We start from the raw sequence: 20,749 nt of genomic DNA on the forward strand, positions 1-20,749 counted from the left end.
TTACTTATTTTTATGCACACATTCTTTCTCTCACTCTCCTTTTTCTCCCTCTGTCCCTCTGAATATACCTCTTGCCCATCCTCTGGGTCCCCCCCCCCCTTTGTCTTTCTTCCCAGACCTCCTGTTCCATGATCCTCTCATATCCCTTTTGCCTATCACCTGTCCAGCTCTTGGCTCCATCCCTCCCCCTCCTGTCTTCTCCTATCATTTTGGATCTCCCCCTCTCCCTCCAACTTTCAAATCCCTTACTCACTCTTCCTTCAGTTAGTCCTGACGAAGGGTCTCGGCCTGAAACGTCGACTGTACTTCTTCCTAGAGATACTGCCTGGCCTGCTATGTTCACCAGCAACTTTGATGAGTGTTGCTTGAATTTCCAGCATCTGCAGAATTCCTGTTGTTTGCATTTAGTATTCAATAGGTTTCAGTGAGATCCTCCCAGATTCTTTTAAGCTGCAGTGAGTACAGGCCCAGAGCTATCAAATGCTCCAGATAGGTTAACCCTTACGTTCCTGGGATTGTTCTCATGAACCTCCTGTGGACCCTCTCCAATGCCAGCACATCCTTTGTTAGATAAGGGGCCCAGAACTACTCACAATACTCCAAGTGAGCTCTGACCCATGCCTTAGAAAGCCTCAGCATTAGACCCTTGCTTTAATGAGTTTTAATTAATGCAGTTTGCCTGTGGAGTTTTTTTTCACTGGTTCAGTTGTCCATTAGAAGTCACTGTATTTGCTTTCATGCCTGTTATTGTTAATGATGTAAACATGAAGAACAAGCAGACATAAGCTAGGTATGAGTGCATGCTTCAAAGTTCAAAGTAAGTGTATTATCAAAGTGTATGTTTGTTACCATATACTACCCTGAGATTCATTTTCTGCAAGTATTCACAGTAGGACAAAGTAAGACGATAGAATCAATGAAACACTGCATACAAAGACTGACAAAGAATGTGTAAAAGACGACAAGCTGAAAGTAGTAAATAAATAATACTGAGAACATGAATTGTTGAATCCTTGAAAGTGAGTCCTTAGATTGTGAAATCAGTTCAGGGATGAGGTAGTTCAGGAGCCTGATGGTTGAAGGGTGATAACTGTTACTGAACCTGGTGGTGTGGGTCCTGAGGCTCCTGAACCTCCTTCCTGATGGCAGTAGCGAGAAGGGGGCATGGCCTGGATGGTGGGGTTCCTTGATGAAGTCAAGTGTTTGAACTTTATCCCTCTGAGGAAAGGGATGCATGCCAAACTATTAAATTGCCTACTCCCATCAATCTGCACTGGGACCAAAGCCCTCCATATCCCTCCCATCCATGCACCTATCCAAACTTCTCTTAAACATTGAAATCAAGCTCGAATGCACCACTTATGCTGGCAGCTAGCTCCACACTCTCAACACTCTCTGAAGAAGTTCGCCCTCATGTCCCTCATAAACAGTTCACCTTTCATCCTTAACCCATGACCTCTAGTTCTAGTCTCACCATGTCTGCATTTACCCTGACTATACCCCTCATAATTTTTTAGACGTCTGTCAAATCCCTCCTCATTTCCCGATACTCTAGGGAATGAAGTTCTAACCTATTCAACCTTTCCCTAGAACTCAGGTCCTCAAGTCCAGCAACATCCTTGTGAATTTTCTCTGTACTCTTTCAATCTTATTGATATCTTTCCTGCAGGTAGGTGACCAAAACTGCACCCAATATTCCAAATTAGGCCTTACCAATGTCATATATAATCCAGGCTATGGTCTTTTGTTCTCTGTATCACCTAAATCTTTTCCAGTTCTAATGAGGATTAAGAAAAACACAACAGAAACCAGAAAATAAAAGTTGAGCAAGTAATGAGCAAACACATACCAAATGCAATCTCCCATTGTAGCTAGGACATTTTTTAATTATTATTATAAAAGTAATGCTACTTCAGCAGCTACACTGAGTAACAAGAAATATCTTAAAGATTAGCTTTATTTATAACATGTACATCAAAGCATACCATGAAATACGTTGTTTGCGTCAAGGACTGCGCTGGGGGCAGCCTGCAACTGCACCAAAGTTGCAACCCGCTTCTTACTAACTCTAGCCTGTACAGGTTTGGAATGTGGGAAGAACCTGGGCACGCAGAGGAAACTCACACAGTCACGGGGAGAATGGACACATTTCTTCCCAACGGTGTCAGAATCAAACCTACTGTAGGTCACTAGCACTGTAATAGTGTTACACTAACACCTGCTCTCTCACGCTGGACGTTTACGGTGGAGATGAATAAATATTTGGAAGATTGAGGTACTGAGGACGATTGGGCACTGGCACAGAAGCAGAGGTGATGCCAGTGTAGATCAGCCACGATCATATTGAATGCTGGGTCAGGCCAAAGGAACCAAGTGGCCTATTCCCCTGATTAAATTTTCTTATAGCAAATGACTAAACAATTTTCCCTCACAACCCCATTCTTCTATCTTCTCGCCATAACCTTTGACGCCCTTACTATTCAAGAACCTATCAACCTCTGGTTTAAATATATCCGGTGACTTGGCCTCCACAGATGTCTGCGGCAATGAATTCCACAGATTCCCTACTCTCAGGCTAAAGAAATTCCTCCAATTCCTCCATATCTCTAATCTAAATGGACGTCCTTTTATTCCGGGGCTGTGCCCTCTGGTCCTAGACTTCCCCACTATTGGAAACATCCTTGCCACATTCACCCTATCGAGATCTTTCAATATTTGATAGTTTTCAATGAGATCTACCCTCATTCTTCTAAACTCCAGCGAGAACAGGCCCAGAGTCGACAAATGCTCCTCATACCTTAACCCTTCATGATTCTCGTGAACCTCCTCTGAACCCTCTCCAATGTCAGTGCTACAGGTGAAAGTAGACATTAGTCCATGCATGTTTGTTCGTGGTGCACTGTGAAGACCACTGAAGACAGCCTTAGAATAGAGGGATGTCCACTTAGAATGGAGATGAGGAGCAATTTCTTTAGCCAGAGAGTGGTGAATCTGTGAAATTTGTTGCCACAGGCAGCTTTAGAGGCCAAGTCTTTGGGTGTATTTGAGGTAGAGATTGATAGATTCTTGATTGGTCAGAGCAGGAAGCGATACGGGGAGAAGGCAGGAGATTGGGGCTGAGGGGGAAAATGGATCAGCCGTGATGAAATGGCAGAGCAGGCTCAATGGTCCCAATAGCCTAATTCTGCTCCTATATGGTCTTAAATATTTGGTGATTTTTATTTTGTGTTTAACACACAAGCCTGTACATATAGGGGAACCAACTAAATACACCATGATCAGCCAAACTCTTTCTCACTGTAACCCTGTTTTTGTAGCTTATTCCATCATCTGTGTCTAAACTTAATTATCAGCACGATATTGTTTCAGACAGATTTACAGATTGCACACCATGTCTCTCATTAGTGTGGTAAAGCACTCCAATTAGCAGTTACCACAGTGCAAGTACCTAGCGCTCTTGGTGTGGAGGTGCATTGCCAGCACTGTGCTTCATTTGGTTTAGGTTTCCTAATGAGCTGTCAATGGAAGAATTTTTTTTTTTGCTTTGCAATCTACTTAGCAAAGATTTATCGATTATGTTTTTTTTTCTTCATAGAGAATTACTGATCCATTTTGGAAAATCAGATTTTCACACCTTTCATGAGAATGCGCACAGCTCGATTCCCACGAGACAGCCTTGGAAGTTGACTTTGACAAGAAATCCCTTGGTAGCAGCATAGAATAGAATATAGCATCATTGCTGTGGTGTGTTTTGTAAAGCAGTAAAAAAAATAAAATTGTTTCTGTACTTTATTTTTGAAGTGGGTTGCATCAAAACATTTTGCAAGATGAGCATGTTCAAAAAGGATTCAATTTGTTTTCAATCACCTTATATTTACAGTTTTTAAAACTTTAAGGTCATTTCTGTAACAATACAAATTTCGTAACTGTGAGAGAAATCGGCATCATAGTTTGTTTTTGCACAGCAAGACGAGAGAAACTGCAATGAAAGGACAGTGTAAAGGTATAATAGCTTCAAAATGGCGTACTGTATAGGTAGCGAAGTGATTCAGCTGTCTTGGCCCAAGGATTACCAATTGAACTCTGCTGTGCTACTGAAAGCTAGACAAATAGCTCGACTGAAAGGATATTGAGCTCAGTGGCATTGGGTGCAGCAGGCTATGCTGAATCTGTGAAGTGTTCCCAGCAAGAGCAGTTCCTGAATACTTTATTGCACATTTGGAAGAGACTATGGCATGCACTGTGAGTACCTTGTGTATACCATGACCATAACTAAACCTCACGTCCGATTAGGTCAGATTCGAATCTTTCTTACAACATGTTGTAACTAGCATATTTCACTAGCAGTGAACACAGCGGAACTGTCCACTTGTATCAGAATCAGGTTTAATATCACTGGCATATGTCATGAAACTTGTCGACTTTGCGGCAGCACTTCAATGCAATACGTAATACTAGAGGGGAAAAACATGAATTACAGTTAATATGTATATATTAAATAGTTAAATTTAATAAATAGTGCAAAGATAGAAATTTTAAAAAAGTGAGGTAGTGATGTCCATTCAGAAATGTGATGGCAGAAGGGAGAAAACTGTTCCTGAATTGTTGAGTGTGTGTCTTCAGGCTTCTGTCTGTCCTTCCTGATGGCAGCAATGAGAGCACGACATGACCTGGGTGATGGGGGTCCTTATTGATGGATGCTGCCTTTTTGAGGCATCGCTCCTTGAAGATGCCCTGGATACGGAGGCTAGTGCTCGTGATTACATCTATAGAATACTTCTTTTAAAAATCTGTTAATATTAAATTAATTTTATGTGCTGTATGTACTTGATTTTGCATCTTGGTACCTGATGAACTTTGTTTCGTTTAGCTGTATACATGTGTACGGTTGAATGACAATAAACTTAGACTTGAACGCAATTAATTTTTTTTTATGCATTGTTTATTTATATACGGTTACATTTTAACCCACTATCTTCTATCAATTTGTGGCCTCATTTCAAAGTTCTTGATTTTGCCATGAGTAGACATTTATGTCGTCAGCAGTCAGCACTCTCCTTTGAGGTAGTAATTAATATCCAGTTGTGAAAGTTTTTAACGGTAAGCTTGAAGTAAACAGTATGCTGCTAGTTGGTGTTTCTGTGGGAGAGATTATGCTCCTTGCTTCGAGCTGGCCTGCAAAGCTTAGTGAAGACCATTGTAAAAGCAAATAAAATTGGACACTGGGAACGCAGACGTGAACATCCAACGAAAGGCATTTGGAGCACGAAAGGTTAATTTAATGATCTTCGATTTTAGAAAATGCCACTGCTTGGGCTCTAGCATTTCAACAAGGCTCTCTGTGGTGACAGGTTCATCTGTGCACAAAGCAGCGGAAGAGTAATTTTATTTATTATTTCTCTCCCGTGATATTGGATTAAACATATTAGTGTGATTATCTTCAGAACCAAATTTGGGATCAATTTTATTTATTAATTAACACCATAAAAATGCTGCCATGTTGTTTGTGGAGGCAGGGATGGCAATGAAAGATGATATCTCTCGGTCTCATCCTTTTCCACTTGTTTAAGATTGTCACAATGAGGAATGTCAGCATTATGAAAGCTCAGCTCTGCTCTTGGGATGATAAAACGCTTCAGAAACAACCTTCTTCCATGTGTGCAGCTACGGGTTATTTCCCCACTCTTTTTTTGCGCTTAGATGTCAGAAATTAATTTCCTTTCAGTGCGTGCACTTAACCCAGTCAGACTACCACAAGCCCAAACATAATGCACGTTGAAAATTGTATTGTTTAACAACAGCATGTTAAAATCATGAATCCTTTCCAGTCTCCCCCCATGAGATTTCAAATAGTCAACAGACTGTAAAGAATAAATAATAAAAAAGTATTGATTATTTTGATGACGGCGAGATTCAATTAAGTATTAATTTTGCCCTCCAGTGGACCTATCAAGGTATTCAAAGGAGAGAATTTGCTCCAGTTAAATGCATGTGGAGTGCATCAGTCCTAAAAAGAGGAAAATGTGTTTACATCTTTGAAGACCATCACATAGTCCAATATTTAAGTGCTGTGCAAATTAAGCCCTGATGACAGTGACATTGTTTGCAGCAATATTAGTATTGACTAAAGGAGTGCATTTGATGATAGCTTAAACTATTTTTATTGATTAACATTTTCATAGATTATCATGTGTCATATCAAATACTATTTTCAGAAATGAATATATTTAAAAACCCACAGGCATTCATCGACCAATGTGGTGAGTGGACACAGCGCTCTACCTAGTTCAGAATGAATCCCAGTAACCTGTTCTTCACTTAGAGCCATTTAGGCATAAACTTTGCAATAAATAGACGAGGGTTAGCTCAGGGAGTTTAGTACCTCCCAGTTTTCATCAGTGAAGGTTTTCGAGAGCCGCAGTAGCCATCAAAGGTAAATGTCAGACAGTTTAATAATAGGTCATTTACCCTTTCCTTGCCTGCTTTTCCTGACAGAGGTCAAACAATAATCAAGGAAGGAGAACTTTAAAAGTTAGTATGTTTGTTAGATCTTCTCTGAAGTGGGGGGAAATCGTTAACTTCCTTTTGAGCTAACTTGTGGTATTACCAATTCATGTAGTTTATAAATATGGAACGCAAAACAAAAAGTTCAGAATTGGGGGTTTTTATTATAAATTGAATTTGATTCCCAGCATGCAGCATTCCTTAGAAATCTGCCTGTGAAGAGCGAAACCATTTTTTGACTAGTCAGGGCAAAGGCAATCATTCTATCCGATGATGACAAGGATGACACAATTTTTGAAAATGTAAATAGACTTTATTCTCAATAAAATGCTGGCTGCATTTCCATGTTTTCTTTAATCAGCTTTTCTTGGAAAAGTGTATTTTGACAAAGCATAGTGAAACCCTTGCATGCTAGTAGATCTTTAATAGGGCGGAGGGTAATGGAAAACTCATTGAATCTATAATAGCTCTTCACTTGACTACAGCTAGCAATAGCAGCTGAAGCTGCCTGGGACTTAGATAAGGGGAGAGTGTATGCCAAAGCTAACCTTGTTTCACTCATCGTTTTCTCTCTCCCAGGATCCTATGATTTCTGGACAGCAGCTGAGCAAGCCCTTGCCGTCCCTCCGAGCGGAAATGAATGCAGAATCGAGAGGTGAGGACAAGGCGGCCACTTCAGACAATGAGTTAAATGAGTCTCTGCTTGTGCCTGTGGAATTAAACGACAGCGAGGACACTCCCAGCAAGCTCTTCGGTGAGTTTGTTTTGAATACTCCTGTTCCCTGAAAAGGAATCTGCTTCTGTTTTCAATTTGGTGCTGGGAGGAAGTGGACAGAATCCTGAGCAGTGAGCCTCAGTATTTCAATGCCACTCAAATTAATTTTGTAGTTCTCCTCAACATCCAGTTTTTCATCAATATCTTCCTCACCCAAAAAATTCAAAACCATCTGAAAATTTTCAACTTTTTTTTTAAACCAGAGACTTAAGCATAAATAAAATGTTGCCTGCACAGTGTCTGATTTTCTTCTTAAGGCCACTCAAATTTATTTTAGATTTCTTCCCAAAAAAATTCATTTTTTCGTCAATAAGTACCTCACCCAAGGATTCCCAACCTGGGGTCCACAGACCCCTCAGTTAACGGTAAGTGTCCATGATATAAAAAGGTTGGGCACCCCTGTCCTTATCCAAAACATTCAAAACCATCTGAAAATTGTTAACTTTTTTTAAAACCAGAGACTTAAACATAGGCAAAATGTTGCCTGGGCAGACTTGAGATTTGACCTTAGAATTCTTAAGGGAGAGCTGTCTGAGTCTAATATTTACAATTTGCAGGCCATCAGTTTTATCCCAATGGCACTTTGATGTTATGCCGAATGTTAGGAAGCCATTGACACATCTTGTGGCATCTTTTATTCTGTTATTTTTAAATACTTTTGAGGTTCTGTCATCTGCTATGCCTTGCTATCTTCTTCCGTTTCAAACAGCAATGTCTTGATGTGTTTAGAAACAAAAATAATCCACAATAATTTGTCAAATATTTTGACAGAGGAATCCTGCCATTTCTGAATGATTATTGCTGTGGTCAGTATGGAACTTGTTTTTTTCTTTCATTATTGGATGTGAATTTCAATTTAAGGCACTCTGTCATAGCACAGGGGTTCCCAACCTTTTTTATGCCATGGACCAATTTCATGAAGCAAAAGGTCTGCAGATCCCAGGTGGGGAACCCCTTTCTGTAGAGGGACTGAGCTGATTGTTGATAGATGTTATTAAATCTGATACACAGAAAACAACAGTATATCTCTGATTGTGCCATCTTGATCTTTTTGATAAGTTATGTAATTGAGGTTGTACAAGAATCAAGGAATTTATCTAACTTTACTGTTACTTTGAACTTGCTCGTGATATTGTTGAGGATTGCTGAATATACATTCTCTATACAATGTAAAAAATGGGAAAAAATCAGACTTTTTTTTTAGTATGGCAAAATAGTTGAATTTCTATTGATGTATTCTTGTCAGAAGTGAATAAATCTGGATTATTTAATGCTGTCAGAAACTGGGAATTTCTTTGATTAAAAACCCTGCTGTTATATGATTTGAGATTAATAATAGATCACACAGTTATGCATCAGGCGAAGTATGTGAAAATATGAGACTTGCCAGTTTTTTTTAAAGAACTCCCTTTCACACCTGTCCCTCTGGTGGATGTGTTTTATTTCCATGCATTGGACATGAAGTTCAGAGTTAAATTTGTGGACGGCTTTGCACGGCTCAAGTTTAACAAGATCCATTCGGATTTTTTCCAGTGTTAGCATTGAGGGCTGGTGGAAAAACTTAAGGAAGGCAAAGTGACAAGAGAGCGATCTGTGTAAAGTGTCACGCTGTGAGGTTAATAAATTTTTCAGTATATCCAAAGGCATGAATATCATAAGGATAGTTGTAGTAGCAATTGCAATTCAGCCCATCTGATCTTCCTTAATATCCAAACAACAGGAATTCTGCAGATGCTGGAAATACAAGCGACACACATCAAAGTTGCTGGTGAACACAGCAGGCCAGGCAGCATCTCTAGGAAGAGATACAGTCGACGTTTCAGGACTGTCGAAGGGTCTTGGCCTGAAACGTCGACTGCACCTCTTCCTACGGATGCTGCCTGGCCTGCTGCGTTCACCAGCAACTTCGATGTGTGTTCCTTAATATTCAGAATGGTTTCTGTTTAAATGAGAGCTCCAGTTATATAGTTCTATTTTTCTGCATTGCACTATCCAATGTTAGGAAGCCATTGATAACTCCTGTGATATCTTTGATCCATTTATATTTGTTCTTTACCACAGGTTCAACCTGTAATTTAAGCTTCTGGGTGTCTTGCACAAGGACTCCTAAGTCCGTCTGCACCTCTGATTGAATTTTCTCCTCATTTAGATAATAGTCTGCACTATTGTTCCTTTTACCAAAATGCATTATCATACATTTCCCAACACTGTATTCCATCTGTCACTTTTTTGCCCTTTCTTCCGATTTGTCTAAGTCCTGCTGCAATTACATGGCTTCCTCAGCACTACCTACCCCTCTACCTATCTTCGTATCATCCACAAACTTTGCAACCAAATCTAAATCATTGACAAACAATGTGAAAAGTAGCGGTCCCAGTATTGACCCCTGAGGAACACAACTAGTCACTGGCAGCCAACCAGAAAGGGCCCCCTTTATTCCCACTCGCTGCCTCCTGCCTGTCAGCCATTCCTCTATCCATGCCAGTATCTTTCCTGTAACACCGTAGGATTTTATCTTGTTAAGCAGCTGGATGGGCTGAAGGGCCTGTTTCTGTGCTGTACTTTTCTGTGACTCTATAAAAGACCAGACGCATAGAAAACACTGCTGATAGTGTTTTCCATGAGTCTGGTGACACGTGAATCAGGTGGCTTTATTCAATTCATACATGCTCAATGTAAAATTTTATGCAACATATTAAGATGTTTCTGTACTAACATATTAAATGGCGATAAGATGTTGCTGTATTTATATGATCTTTTGACTGAGCTAACAGGCTATATGCCAAAGTAAAGCTGTAACAGATCTGTGTTCTGTCCACACACTTGTATGGGTCAGAATGCTGGCACATGACAGAGCGCGATCTTGCTAAGCTGTCATCATTTCACACTATGACCCTCTGGAAGATCGTCCGTATTTACTGGCCAAGAAAGATCTCCAACCACACCCTGCTCCTTCAGTGTCACCAAGAAGACATGGCCACAGTCATCATGAGGAATTGGTGGAGATGGATTGGGCACGTGATGAGAAGAGAGGCCAACGCCAACATCAAGACAGCACTTCATTGGACCCCTGAGGGGTGGAGAAACCAGAGGAGACCAAAGGCAACTTGGCACCTTACTGTAGAGGCAGAAATGTGGACCCTGATCCACACCTGAGGCACAATAGAGAAGATGGTTAAGGAGAGACAGAGATGAAGGATCTTCATTTCTGCCCTAAACACCAGTGACAATGGGCAATAAGTAAGCAAATTTACATAGTTAGAACATAGAACACTATAGCATGGTACAGACTCTACTGCCCACAATGTGCTAATCTTAAGATCAATCTAACCCTTTCCTATTACATTTTCCTTTCATCCATGTGCTTATCTAAGAAGCTTCTAAATGCCCCTAGTGCATGTGCCTCTATCCACCCGAGCAGTATATACCATGCATTCACCACTCTCTGTGTAAAAAAAACACATTGCCTCTGACAATCCTCCCCCCATATCTTCCCCCAATCACCTTTAAATTTTGCCCCCTTGGATTAGCCATTTCTGAGTAATGCAGAGGTGAGTTTGTTTTTCATCTCTGAAGTGTGAGCTTTACTTTCATTAGCTTTTATCCTGGGTTTCCTCAACTTTAAAACTGTGTTATGTTTACCTTCAATTTCTTAGATCCCATTTCTGAAATTCCATCCCTAAACCTCTACGTCTCTTTCCTCTGCAGTGCTCTTTTGTGTAAATTGTATACACTTCTCAGAGCATTTCCTGAAGTGACTAATGTCAAATACTGTTTGATAATACAATATTCCTGCATATTTCAGTATTATGTTAAACATGTTAACATAGGAATTTATGACAAACCTCAGCAGCTTTAATTTTCATCAACTAAATATGCCACAAAGAAGGCACACCAGTGATTCAGTTAGAAAAGAATCTTTTAATATAGAAATATTGACAAGATTCTATTGCGCAATTAGTGGTAATATTAGTAAGGAACTTTTCTATTATTGCAAAATTGTCTTAATATCAAACACGTCAGTTCATTATGTGCCATGTTGTATGACTTGGGCGGCCATGGTCTTTCTATGATTGCCCACATCAGGGCCCTGATGAAGGGTCTCAGCCATAAATGTGGACTGTTTACTCATTTCCACAGATACTGCCTGAACTGCTGCATTCCTCCAGCATTTTGTGCGCATTGCTCTGCATTTCCAGCATCTGCAGACTTTCTCATGTCAGTGGTCTTCCTATGACCATGATTGCTCATGATAAATGTTTCTGCAGAAGTGGTTCGTCATTGCCACCTTCTGGGCAGTGTCTTTACAAGATGGGTGACCCCAGACTTTATCAATACTCTTCCTGGTGTCAGTGGTCACATAATCGGGACTTGTGATTTGCACCAGCTGTTCACACGACTATCCATCGCCTGCTCCCATGGCTTCACGTGATCCTGATCGCGGGGGGGGGGGGTTGCTCAGCGGGTGCTACACCTTGCCCAAGGGTGACCTGCAGGCTAGCAGAGCCGTACACCTCCTTTGGTAGGGTCATATCTCCACCCCGCCACCCAAACATACCAAGTGCAGAGCAGCTTAATTTATAACTTTGTGAGGGGAATGGATTGTGCAATTTTGGCTTTGCTTTGCCATTGTATGGACTTTTTGTGAGGAAGAGGCCATTTTATCCCGGAATCACTTTCTTTCCTGTCACCTAAGCCTTTGAAACATGGTGACACTTGCGGGCTGCCTCCAGCACAACTTTTTGCTCAACAGATTTGACACAAGATGGCACATTTCTCTGTATGTTTCGATGTACATGTGACAAATAAAGCTAATCTCCCTTTAAAACATTCTTACCTCGGGTTTATAAGCAACAATTTTAAATGTATTCCCTCAAATTACCAATAAAAATTGGCTCCCCCCATTTATCTTCAGAACACATTGGTGAGAAATCATATTTCAGCAATGGTGCAGACATGATGACAACAAAACAAGTCAGTTTGCACCATACCAAATTCATTTTTCCATTGAGATGCAGAAAAATAAAGTAAATATGGTGGAAACATGGTCTCCTAATCAATTGTTACTTAATTGTTTTTCTGCTGTGAAACAATTATACCCTCATTCTGTCTCTTTCCTCTTCCAGTCGCAAACTTTTCTGCTGTAAGTTTGAACCCAGTACCTCGTTTGTATATGCGCTTCGTGGCATAGTAACACCCATTTATTAGTGCACCGGAACACCTGTTCGTTAATGCAAATATCTAATCGGGGGCAGCAACTCAATGCAGTATGGTCAGAAGTTCAGACCAAACATCAGAATGGGGAAGAAATGACTTTGTGACTTTGGCGGTGGAATGAATGTTGGTGTCAGATGGGATGGATTGAATACGTCAGAAACTGCTGACCTCCTGGGATTATCATGCACGACAATCTCTGGAGCAGGGGTTTCCCACCCGGGGTCCGCAGATCCCTCGGTTAATGGTAAGGGTCCATGGCATAAAAAAGGTTGGGAACCCCTGCTCTAGGGTTTACAGAGAATGGTGCCAAAAAATCCAGTGAGCGGCAGTTTTGTGTCTTGTTAATGAGAGAGATCAGAGGAGAATGGCTGGACTGGTTCAAGCTGAAAGGAAGGAGACAGTAACTCAAATAACCATACACTACAACAGTGGTGTGCAGAAGAGCATCTCTTGACGCACAACGTATCATACGTTGTGGATGGGCTACAGCAGCAGAAGGCTACAGCAGGTTCCACCTCTGTACCTAATAAACTGGCCACCGGGTGTATAATTCATATTTTTTTTAACCAACAGAGTAAAAGCTCAGTTCTCGTACCATTGCAGTGTCATTATTCTGCAGGTTTGGAAATGTGACTGATTAAGTGTGCCTTAACCTTGTGTAAACGGAACAGAATGCTGCACATTTCCCCATGTATCTGTAACAGCAAAATTTGCCTTATTGTTGGCGTTGGAGTTAGATGGGAATATCTGCTACCATAAATAGCTTTAACATTTAGCTCTGAGGCGATAGCTGGCAGCAATTTTTTACCCTTTGTTGTCCCACCTTAGAATCCTGAAGGATACATGGTGTTCATGCTGAGGGAGACACAGGAAATATGTGAGGGATTGAAAATTATTAATGATTTAATGGGTACTGGGGAGATCAGAATCAGAATGAGTTTTAATATCACTGACGTATGTCGTGAAATGTGTTGTTCTGTGGTAGCAGTACAGTGCAATGTATAAAAAGACAAACTATAAATTACAGTTATATTACTAATCTTGTCTGAGGTGGCGACAACCCAAGTATGATTTGGAACACCCAAAGGTGATTTTCTAAAAAAAAATCCCAGTGCAGGTCAATGGGAGTAGACAGTTTATTCAGTTCAGCATGGACTAGATGGGCCGAAGGGCCTGTTTCTGTGCTGTACCTTTCTATGACTCTGACTCTAAATGTTTTTAAGTAGAATAAACTTAGGAAGATACTTTTCAGATTATGATAGGATTTATGCCGCCTGAATTCAGGAATTTTTTTGGAAATGGATTTTAAAAAAAGATTTGAGCCATCTTTTTTAAAAAAAAGTGATAGGACTCCTTGTGCCTATAGAGCCTTGCTGAAGCTTTGGGGGTAACAAATAGATTCATAGGGCACTACAGCTCAGAAACAAGCTCTTCAGCCCATCTAGTCTGTGCCAAGCTTTCTGCCCGGTCCAATCAACCCACACCTGGACCACAGATTTGCGAATATCTTCCATTCATGTACCCTTCCAAACTTTTCCTAAATGCTGCAATTGAACCCTCATCCACTACTTCTGCTGGCGGCTCGTTCAACACTCACACCACCCACTGAGTGAAGAATTTCCCTCTCAGGTACCACCTTAAGTATTTCACCTTTCACCCTTAACCCATTACTCTGGTTCGAATCTCACCCAACCTCAGTGGACAATGCCTGCTTGGATTTTCCCTATACTTGAAATAGCAATCATAGTCATAGTCGTAGTCATACTTTATTGATCCCAGGGGAAATTGGTTTTCGTTACAGTTGCACCATAAATAATTAAATAGTAATAAAACCATAAATAGTTAAATAGTAATATGTAAATTATGCCAGGAAATAAGTCCAGGACTAGCCTATTGGCTCAGGGTGTCTGACCCTCCAAGGGAGGAGTTGTAAAGTTTGATGGCCACAGGCAGGAATGACTTCCTATGACGCTCAGTGTTGCATCTCGGTGGAATGAGTCTCTGGCTGAATGTACTCCTGTGCCCAACCAGTACATTATGTAGTGGATGGGAGACATTGTCCAAGATGGCATGCAAATTGAACAGCATCCTCTTTTCAGACACCACCGTCAGAGAGTCCAGTTCCATCCCCACAACATCACTGGCCTTAGGAATGAGTTTGTTGATTCTGTTGGTGTCTGCTACCCTCAGCCTGCTGCCCCAGCACACAACAGCGAACATGATCGCACTGGCCACCACAGACTCGTAGAACATCCTCAGCATCATCCGGCAGATGTTAAAGTATCCCTTTGGATACTGTTGCCGGAGATGTTGGTGGGGGGGGGGGAGGTGACCCATTGGGCCATCACGGCATGGCAGCGGCAGCAGCTAGGCTAGTAGCACAGTGGCTGGCTCTGAACCTCAGCGGGGAAGAGCAAAATTCGGTAGAGCGGTAGAAATAGAGGGATGGGCAGAAGATTCTGGGGCTGCAAAGTGGACAGCATAGTAATGTAGTGGTTAGCGCGACGCTGTTACAGCTCGGAGCGTTGGAGTTCGGAGTTCAATTCCAACGTCATCTGTAAGGAGTCTGTACATCCTCCCCATGGAATGCGTGTGCTTTTCCCCGTCTTCCGGTTTTCTTCTACGGTCCAAAGATGCACCGGTTAGTAGGCTAATTGGTCATTGTAAATTGTCCTGTGATTGGGGTTAAGTCAAGTGTGTAGTTTGGGTTGCTTGTCAGTGCGGCTCAGAGGGAACAGCCAGAGGTCATGGTGCACATTGATGTAGGTAGAAAGGGGGAAGAGGTACTAGACAGCGAGTATTGGGAGTCAGGAAAGACTGAAGAGCAGGACGTCCAAGGTAGTAATATCTAGATTACTTCCGGTACCACATGCTCATCAGGACAGGAATAGAATGATAGTACAGATGAAGGAGTGGCTGAGGAACTGGTGCAGGGGGAAGGCTTTTGGATTCTCGGATAATTGGAACCTTTTCTGGGGCAGGGTTAACCTGTACAAGAGGGACAGATTGCACCTAAACTGGAAGGGAACCAATATTTGGCTGGAAGGTTTGTAAGTGCTATTCAGGATGGTTTAAACTAATTTGGCAGGGGGAATAGGAACCAGAGCACTAGGTCAGAAAGCAGAGGGATGGAGAGGAAGGTAGATGACAGGCCAGTAAAAACAGAGAGGAGCAAGGTGATAGATACGATGGGGTGGAAAGATTGAAGTGTATGTATTTTAATGCTGGGAATATAATGGGTAAAGGTGGTGAACTCAGAGCACGGATCAGTAGATGGAACTACGATGTTGTGGCCATTACAGAGACTTGATAGAGAAGGGAACAGGAATGGGTGCTTAATGTCCCAAGGTTTAAGTGTTTTAGAAAAGATAGAGAGGGAGATAAAAGAGGTGGGAGAGTTATACTACTAATCACAGCTGCACTCAGAGTGGACACAATGGAGGGCTCATCCACTGAATCTATATGGGTAGAACTCAAATATAGGAAGGTTGCAATCACTCTGGTCAGATTGTGCTGTAGACCCCCCTCCCGTCCCCCAAAAAAGCTACTGGGAAACTGAGGAAAAGGCAGGTTAAGATGATAAGACGTGGGAGCAGAATTAGGCAATTCGGTCCAATGAGTCTGCTCTGCCAGTCCACCATGACTGATTTATCACCCCTTTCAACCCCATTCTCCTGCCTTCTCCCCATAACCTTTAATTGCTTTACTAATCAAGAACTTATCAACCTCTGCTTTAAATATACTCAATGGCTTGTCCTCCACAGCAGTCTGTGGCGATGAATTCCATAGGTTCACCACGTTCTGGCTAAAGGAATTCTAAAGGGACATTCCTGTATTTTGAGGCTGTGTCCTCTGGCCCTAGACTCCCACACTACAGGAAAAATTCTCTCCATGTTCATTCTACCTTGGCCATTCAATATTCCATAGGTTTCAGTGAGATCCCCCCTCATTCTTCTAAATTGCAGCGTTTGCGTTTGATTCCTCTTTCCAAAGTGCATGACCTCATACATTCAGACCAGTCACTGAGGGTATCGATATCCCATTGCAGAATCACAGTGTCCTCATCACAGCATGCCCTTCCAAATGTATAGTAACACTGGCAGACTGGACACCCTGCATTCTGTTCCCTTCTTCAGGTCCTTAATCAGTTGAAAGCCAAGAACCGATTCCTAGGGTAGTTCTCTGGTTACGCACCCCTGGAGCCTGGAGATGACCCATTATTCCAAGCCTCTGTTTTTTCTGAGCCAACCAGTTTCCCATCCACATTACACAATTTAAAAGGCACATGGATGTAACAAAAATGGAGGGCCATGGAGACTAGCAGCTTACTACTTACACACTGTGATCGTTCTGACTAGCATCACTGGCTGCTATGAAGGGGCCGGTCCACAGGATTGGAAAAAGATGTGGAGAGTTGTAAACTCAGTTAGTTCTGTCATGGCATCCAACTTCTCCACAATGAGGACATCTTCAAAAGACAATGACTCAAGAAGTCAGCAGATATCATGAAGGATGTATCCTGTCTTCTTGAGGCCCTGGAGATTTGTTTACCTTTTTGAGGCACGAGATACCCTGCACCTTGACTGTAATGCAGAGTATGTCCATGACAATGTTACTTACTCTTCCTACATCTGAAGTCTTTGTCTTTCTCCATGGTAGCAACTGAAGAGAAATACTCATTATGGACCTTGGCAATGTCTTGCCAAGGAAAGATTTAAAAACAATGGGGTCAGTGTCATGGAGGACTTCAACGTCCCTCATATAAACTGGGACCTTCTTAGTTGAAGAGGTTTAAATGGGGCAGAATTTGTTCAGTGCATCTAGGAGGCTTTCTTAAATCAATATGTAGATAGTCAAACAAGAGGAGAGGCTGTACTGGATCTAGTGTTGGGTAATGAGCCTGGCCAGGTGACTGACCTTTCAGTGGGTGAACAGTGACCAGAACTCCTTAAGTTTTAAGGTAGCTATAGATAAAAATAAGTCTGGACCTTATGCGAGAGTATTAAATTGGAGAAGAGAGCAAATTACGTGTGCATTAGGCAGGAAATAGGGAGAGTTAATTGGGAGCAGCTGCTTCTCAGTAAGTCCATATCCAGCATGTGGAGAGTGCTTAAAGACCAGAGTACAGGGCAAGTCAGAAGGAAAGACGGCAAAGTAAGAGATGTCGAGGGAGGTGATGTATTTAGTCAAAGCAGAAAAAGGAAAAGTAGATAAATATTAGGAAGCTAAGATCAAACGGAGCCCTTGAAGATTATAAAGAAGCCAAAAAGAGCTCAAGAAGGGAATTCGGACCTGCTTATTTACTTCTTCCCTCACCTCCATTCAGGGCCCCAAACACTTCTTCCAGGCAAAACTTCACCTGTGAATCTTTTGGAGTCATCTGTTGTATCCGGTGTTCCCAGTGCAGCCTTCTCTACACTGGTGAGACCCAACGTAAATTGGGAGACCGCTGTGTTGAGCACCTCTGCTCCGTCTGGCAAAAGTGCAATTTCCCAGTGGCCAAGGTGTGAAAGAACGGCAGGTGGAGCTGAACGCGGCCAAGTTTAAAGTGTGGCCGCTTGATATGTACCTTCTTGAAAAGCAGAGGGATCTTGTGGTCCAAGTACATAGCTTCCTGAAAGTGGCTACAGAGGCTGAGAGGGTGGTTAGGAAGGCGTATGGCATGCTGGCCTTTATTAGTCAAGGCACTGAGGTCAAAAGTCAGTCAGTAATGTTGCAGCTTTATAAAACTCTAGTTAGGCTGCAGATGGAGTATTGCATACAGTTACTGTATGTCAAGGTTTTGAAGAGAGTGTAGAGGAGGTTTACCAGGATGCTGCCTGGATTAGAGGGCGTGTGATATAACAAGAGGTGGATAAACTTGGGTTGTTTTTTCTGGAGTGGTGGAGGATGTGGGGAGATCTGATAGAGGTTTAAGATTATGTGGGGCATAGATAGACTGAACAGAGAGTATCTTCTTCCCAGGGTTGAAATGTCTGATACTAAATGGCATGCATTTAAGGTGAAGGAGGGGAATTTCAAGGATAAGTGGGGGGCACATTTTTGGAATTTTTTTTCCACAGAGGGTGGTAGGTGCCTGGAATGCGCTGCCTGGGGTGGTTGTAGAGGCAGGTACATTAGCGGCTTTTAAAAGACGTTTAGATAAGCAGATGAATGTGAGGAAAATGGATGGCTGTGGAACTTGTGTGGGTAGAGGGGAGTAGTTCAGTTGGCCATTTGATTACTAATTATTTTGGTTTGGCACAGCATTATGGGCTGAAGGGCCTGTTGTGTGCTGTACTGTTCTATGTTCATCAGTATCCCTCATCATTTTTGATACCTCTTTAAAATCTCCCCTCATTCTCTTATGTTTCAGGGAATAAAGTGCTAATTTATTTGTCCTTTCCCTACAATTTAGGTCCTCAGATACTTTGTTTCCTATTAAGAATTTGTAAAGTGTTATGATGTTGCAATTTATGCAGTGTCAAGCGATGTTCTAATAATCAGGGTAATTGAATAGCTGAAGAGTATTGGGCGTTTCATTGTAAAACTGTGCTTTGATCTGGTTGAGAAATTGATACTTGCATTACTCTTTTTAGTACAAGCATCTTGAACAACAGAAAGTTGTAAAATTAGTCAGCTGCATCATGGGTACTAGCCTCTGTAGTATCCAAGATATCTTCAAGGAGCAGTGTCTCAGAAAGGAGGTGTCCATTATTAAGGACCCCCATCACCCAGGACATGTCCTCTTCTCATTGTTACTGTCAGGAAGGAGGTACAGAAGCCTGAAGGCACACAGTCAGTGATTCAGGAACAGCTTCTTCTCCTCTGCCATCCAATTCCTAAATGGACATGAACACTACCTCACTTTTTTCATATTATTTCTGTTTTTGCACTATTTTTAATATAACAATTTAATATGCTTACTGTAATTGAATTACATTTATTTTTTCTATATTATCATGTATTGCATTGTACTGCTACCACATAATAAACAAATTTCACAACATACATCGGTGATATTAAACCTGATTCTGATTCAGATTCAGAAATTCAGACTAAATTTGTAATCTAACAAAAAGTTAAATTGAATAAGCACAACAGTAGTTCCAAAAAGCAATTGTAAGAGAATTCTTATCTTGCAAAACACTGTTAAATTAGAGAAGTGTTGTCAGAATTCAAGTCAATAATAATGTGTTTGCTTGCTCATAGGGTGGTTGTGCTCTGGTGGTACCCAAGCATAGTTTGAATAGGTAAATGTAACTTCTTTCTTATTTGCAATCTGACCATTAGACAAAAGAACAGAATTAGGCCATTCAGCCCATCAGTCCTACTCCACCATTTGATCATGGCTGATTTATTTTCCCTTTCTTGTTTGTGCCTTCAGCTGCGAAAGCCATCTCTGAATTTCCCTCCCTGCATATATCAATTTCACTGCTTCCCTTCCTTCATTTCAGATGACTATTAAAATCTATAGCATTGGTAAATCTATGTCCTATTATAAGACCATAAGACATAGGAGCAGAATTAGGCCATCTGGCCCAACGAGTCTGCTCTGCCATTCAATCATGGTTGATCCTTTTTTTAATATCTCCTCCTCAACCCCAGTTCCTGGCCTTCTCCCCGTAACCTTTGATGCCATGTCCAATCAAGAACCTATCCATCTCTGCCTTAAATACACCCAACAACCTGGCCTCCACAGCTGCACATGGCAACAAATTGCACAAATTCAACACCCTTTGGCTAAAGAAATTTCTCCGCATTTCTGTTTTGAAAGGGTGTCCCTCTAACGTGAGGCTGTGCCCTCTTATCCGAGACTCTCCCACCGTGGGAAACATCCTTTCTACATCTACTCGGTCTAGGCCTTTCAACATTGGAGAGGTTTCAGTGAGATCCCCCCTCATCTTTCTGAAATCCAGTGAGTACAGACCCAGAACTATTAAACATTCCTTGTATGATAACCCTTTCATTCCTGGAATCATCCTTGTGAACCTCCTCTGCACCCTCTCCAATGCCAACACATCTTTTCTAAGATGAGGGGCCCAAAACCGTTCAAAGTACTCAAGGTGAAGCTTCACCAGAGCCTTATAAAGCCTCAGCATCATGTCCCTGCGCTTGTATTCCAGATCTCTTGAAATGAATGCTAACGTGCCATTTGCCTTCCTCACCGCTGACTCAACCTGCAAGTTAACCTTCAGGGTGTTCTGCACAAGGACTCCCAAGTCTCTCTGCATCTCAGATATCTGGATTTTCTCCCTGTTAGAAAATAGTCCG

The 20,749-nt window shown here is 41.7% G+C and overlaps 1 protein-coding gene across 1 annotated transcript in view; it reads left to right on the top strand.

Annotated features, from left to right (window-relative positions):
• pou6f2 (POU class 6 homeobox 2) overlaps positions 1-20,749 on the top strand; it is a 688,493-nt gene that overhangs the window by 24,041 nt on the left and 643,703 nt on the right. The window contains exon 2 of the mRNA XM_072239558.1: positions 7,084-7,258. Coding sequence (XP_072095659.1) covers positions 7,084-7,258 — 175 coding nt within the window. The remainder of the gene's footprint in view (positions 1-7,083; positions 7,259-20,749) is intronic.

This window comes from Mobula birostris, chromosome 1 (genome assembly GCF_030028105.1).
Source record: "Mobula birostris isolate sMobBir1 chromosome 1, sMobBir1.hap1, whole genome shotgun sequence".
Classification (NCBI taxonomy): Eukaryota; Metazoa; Chordata; class Chondrichthyes; order Myliobatiformes; family Myliobatidae; genus Mobula; species Mobula birostris.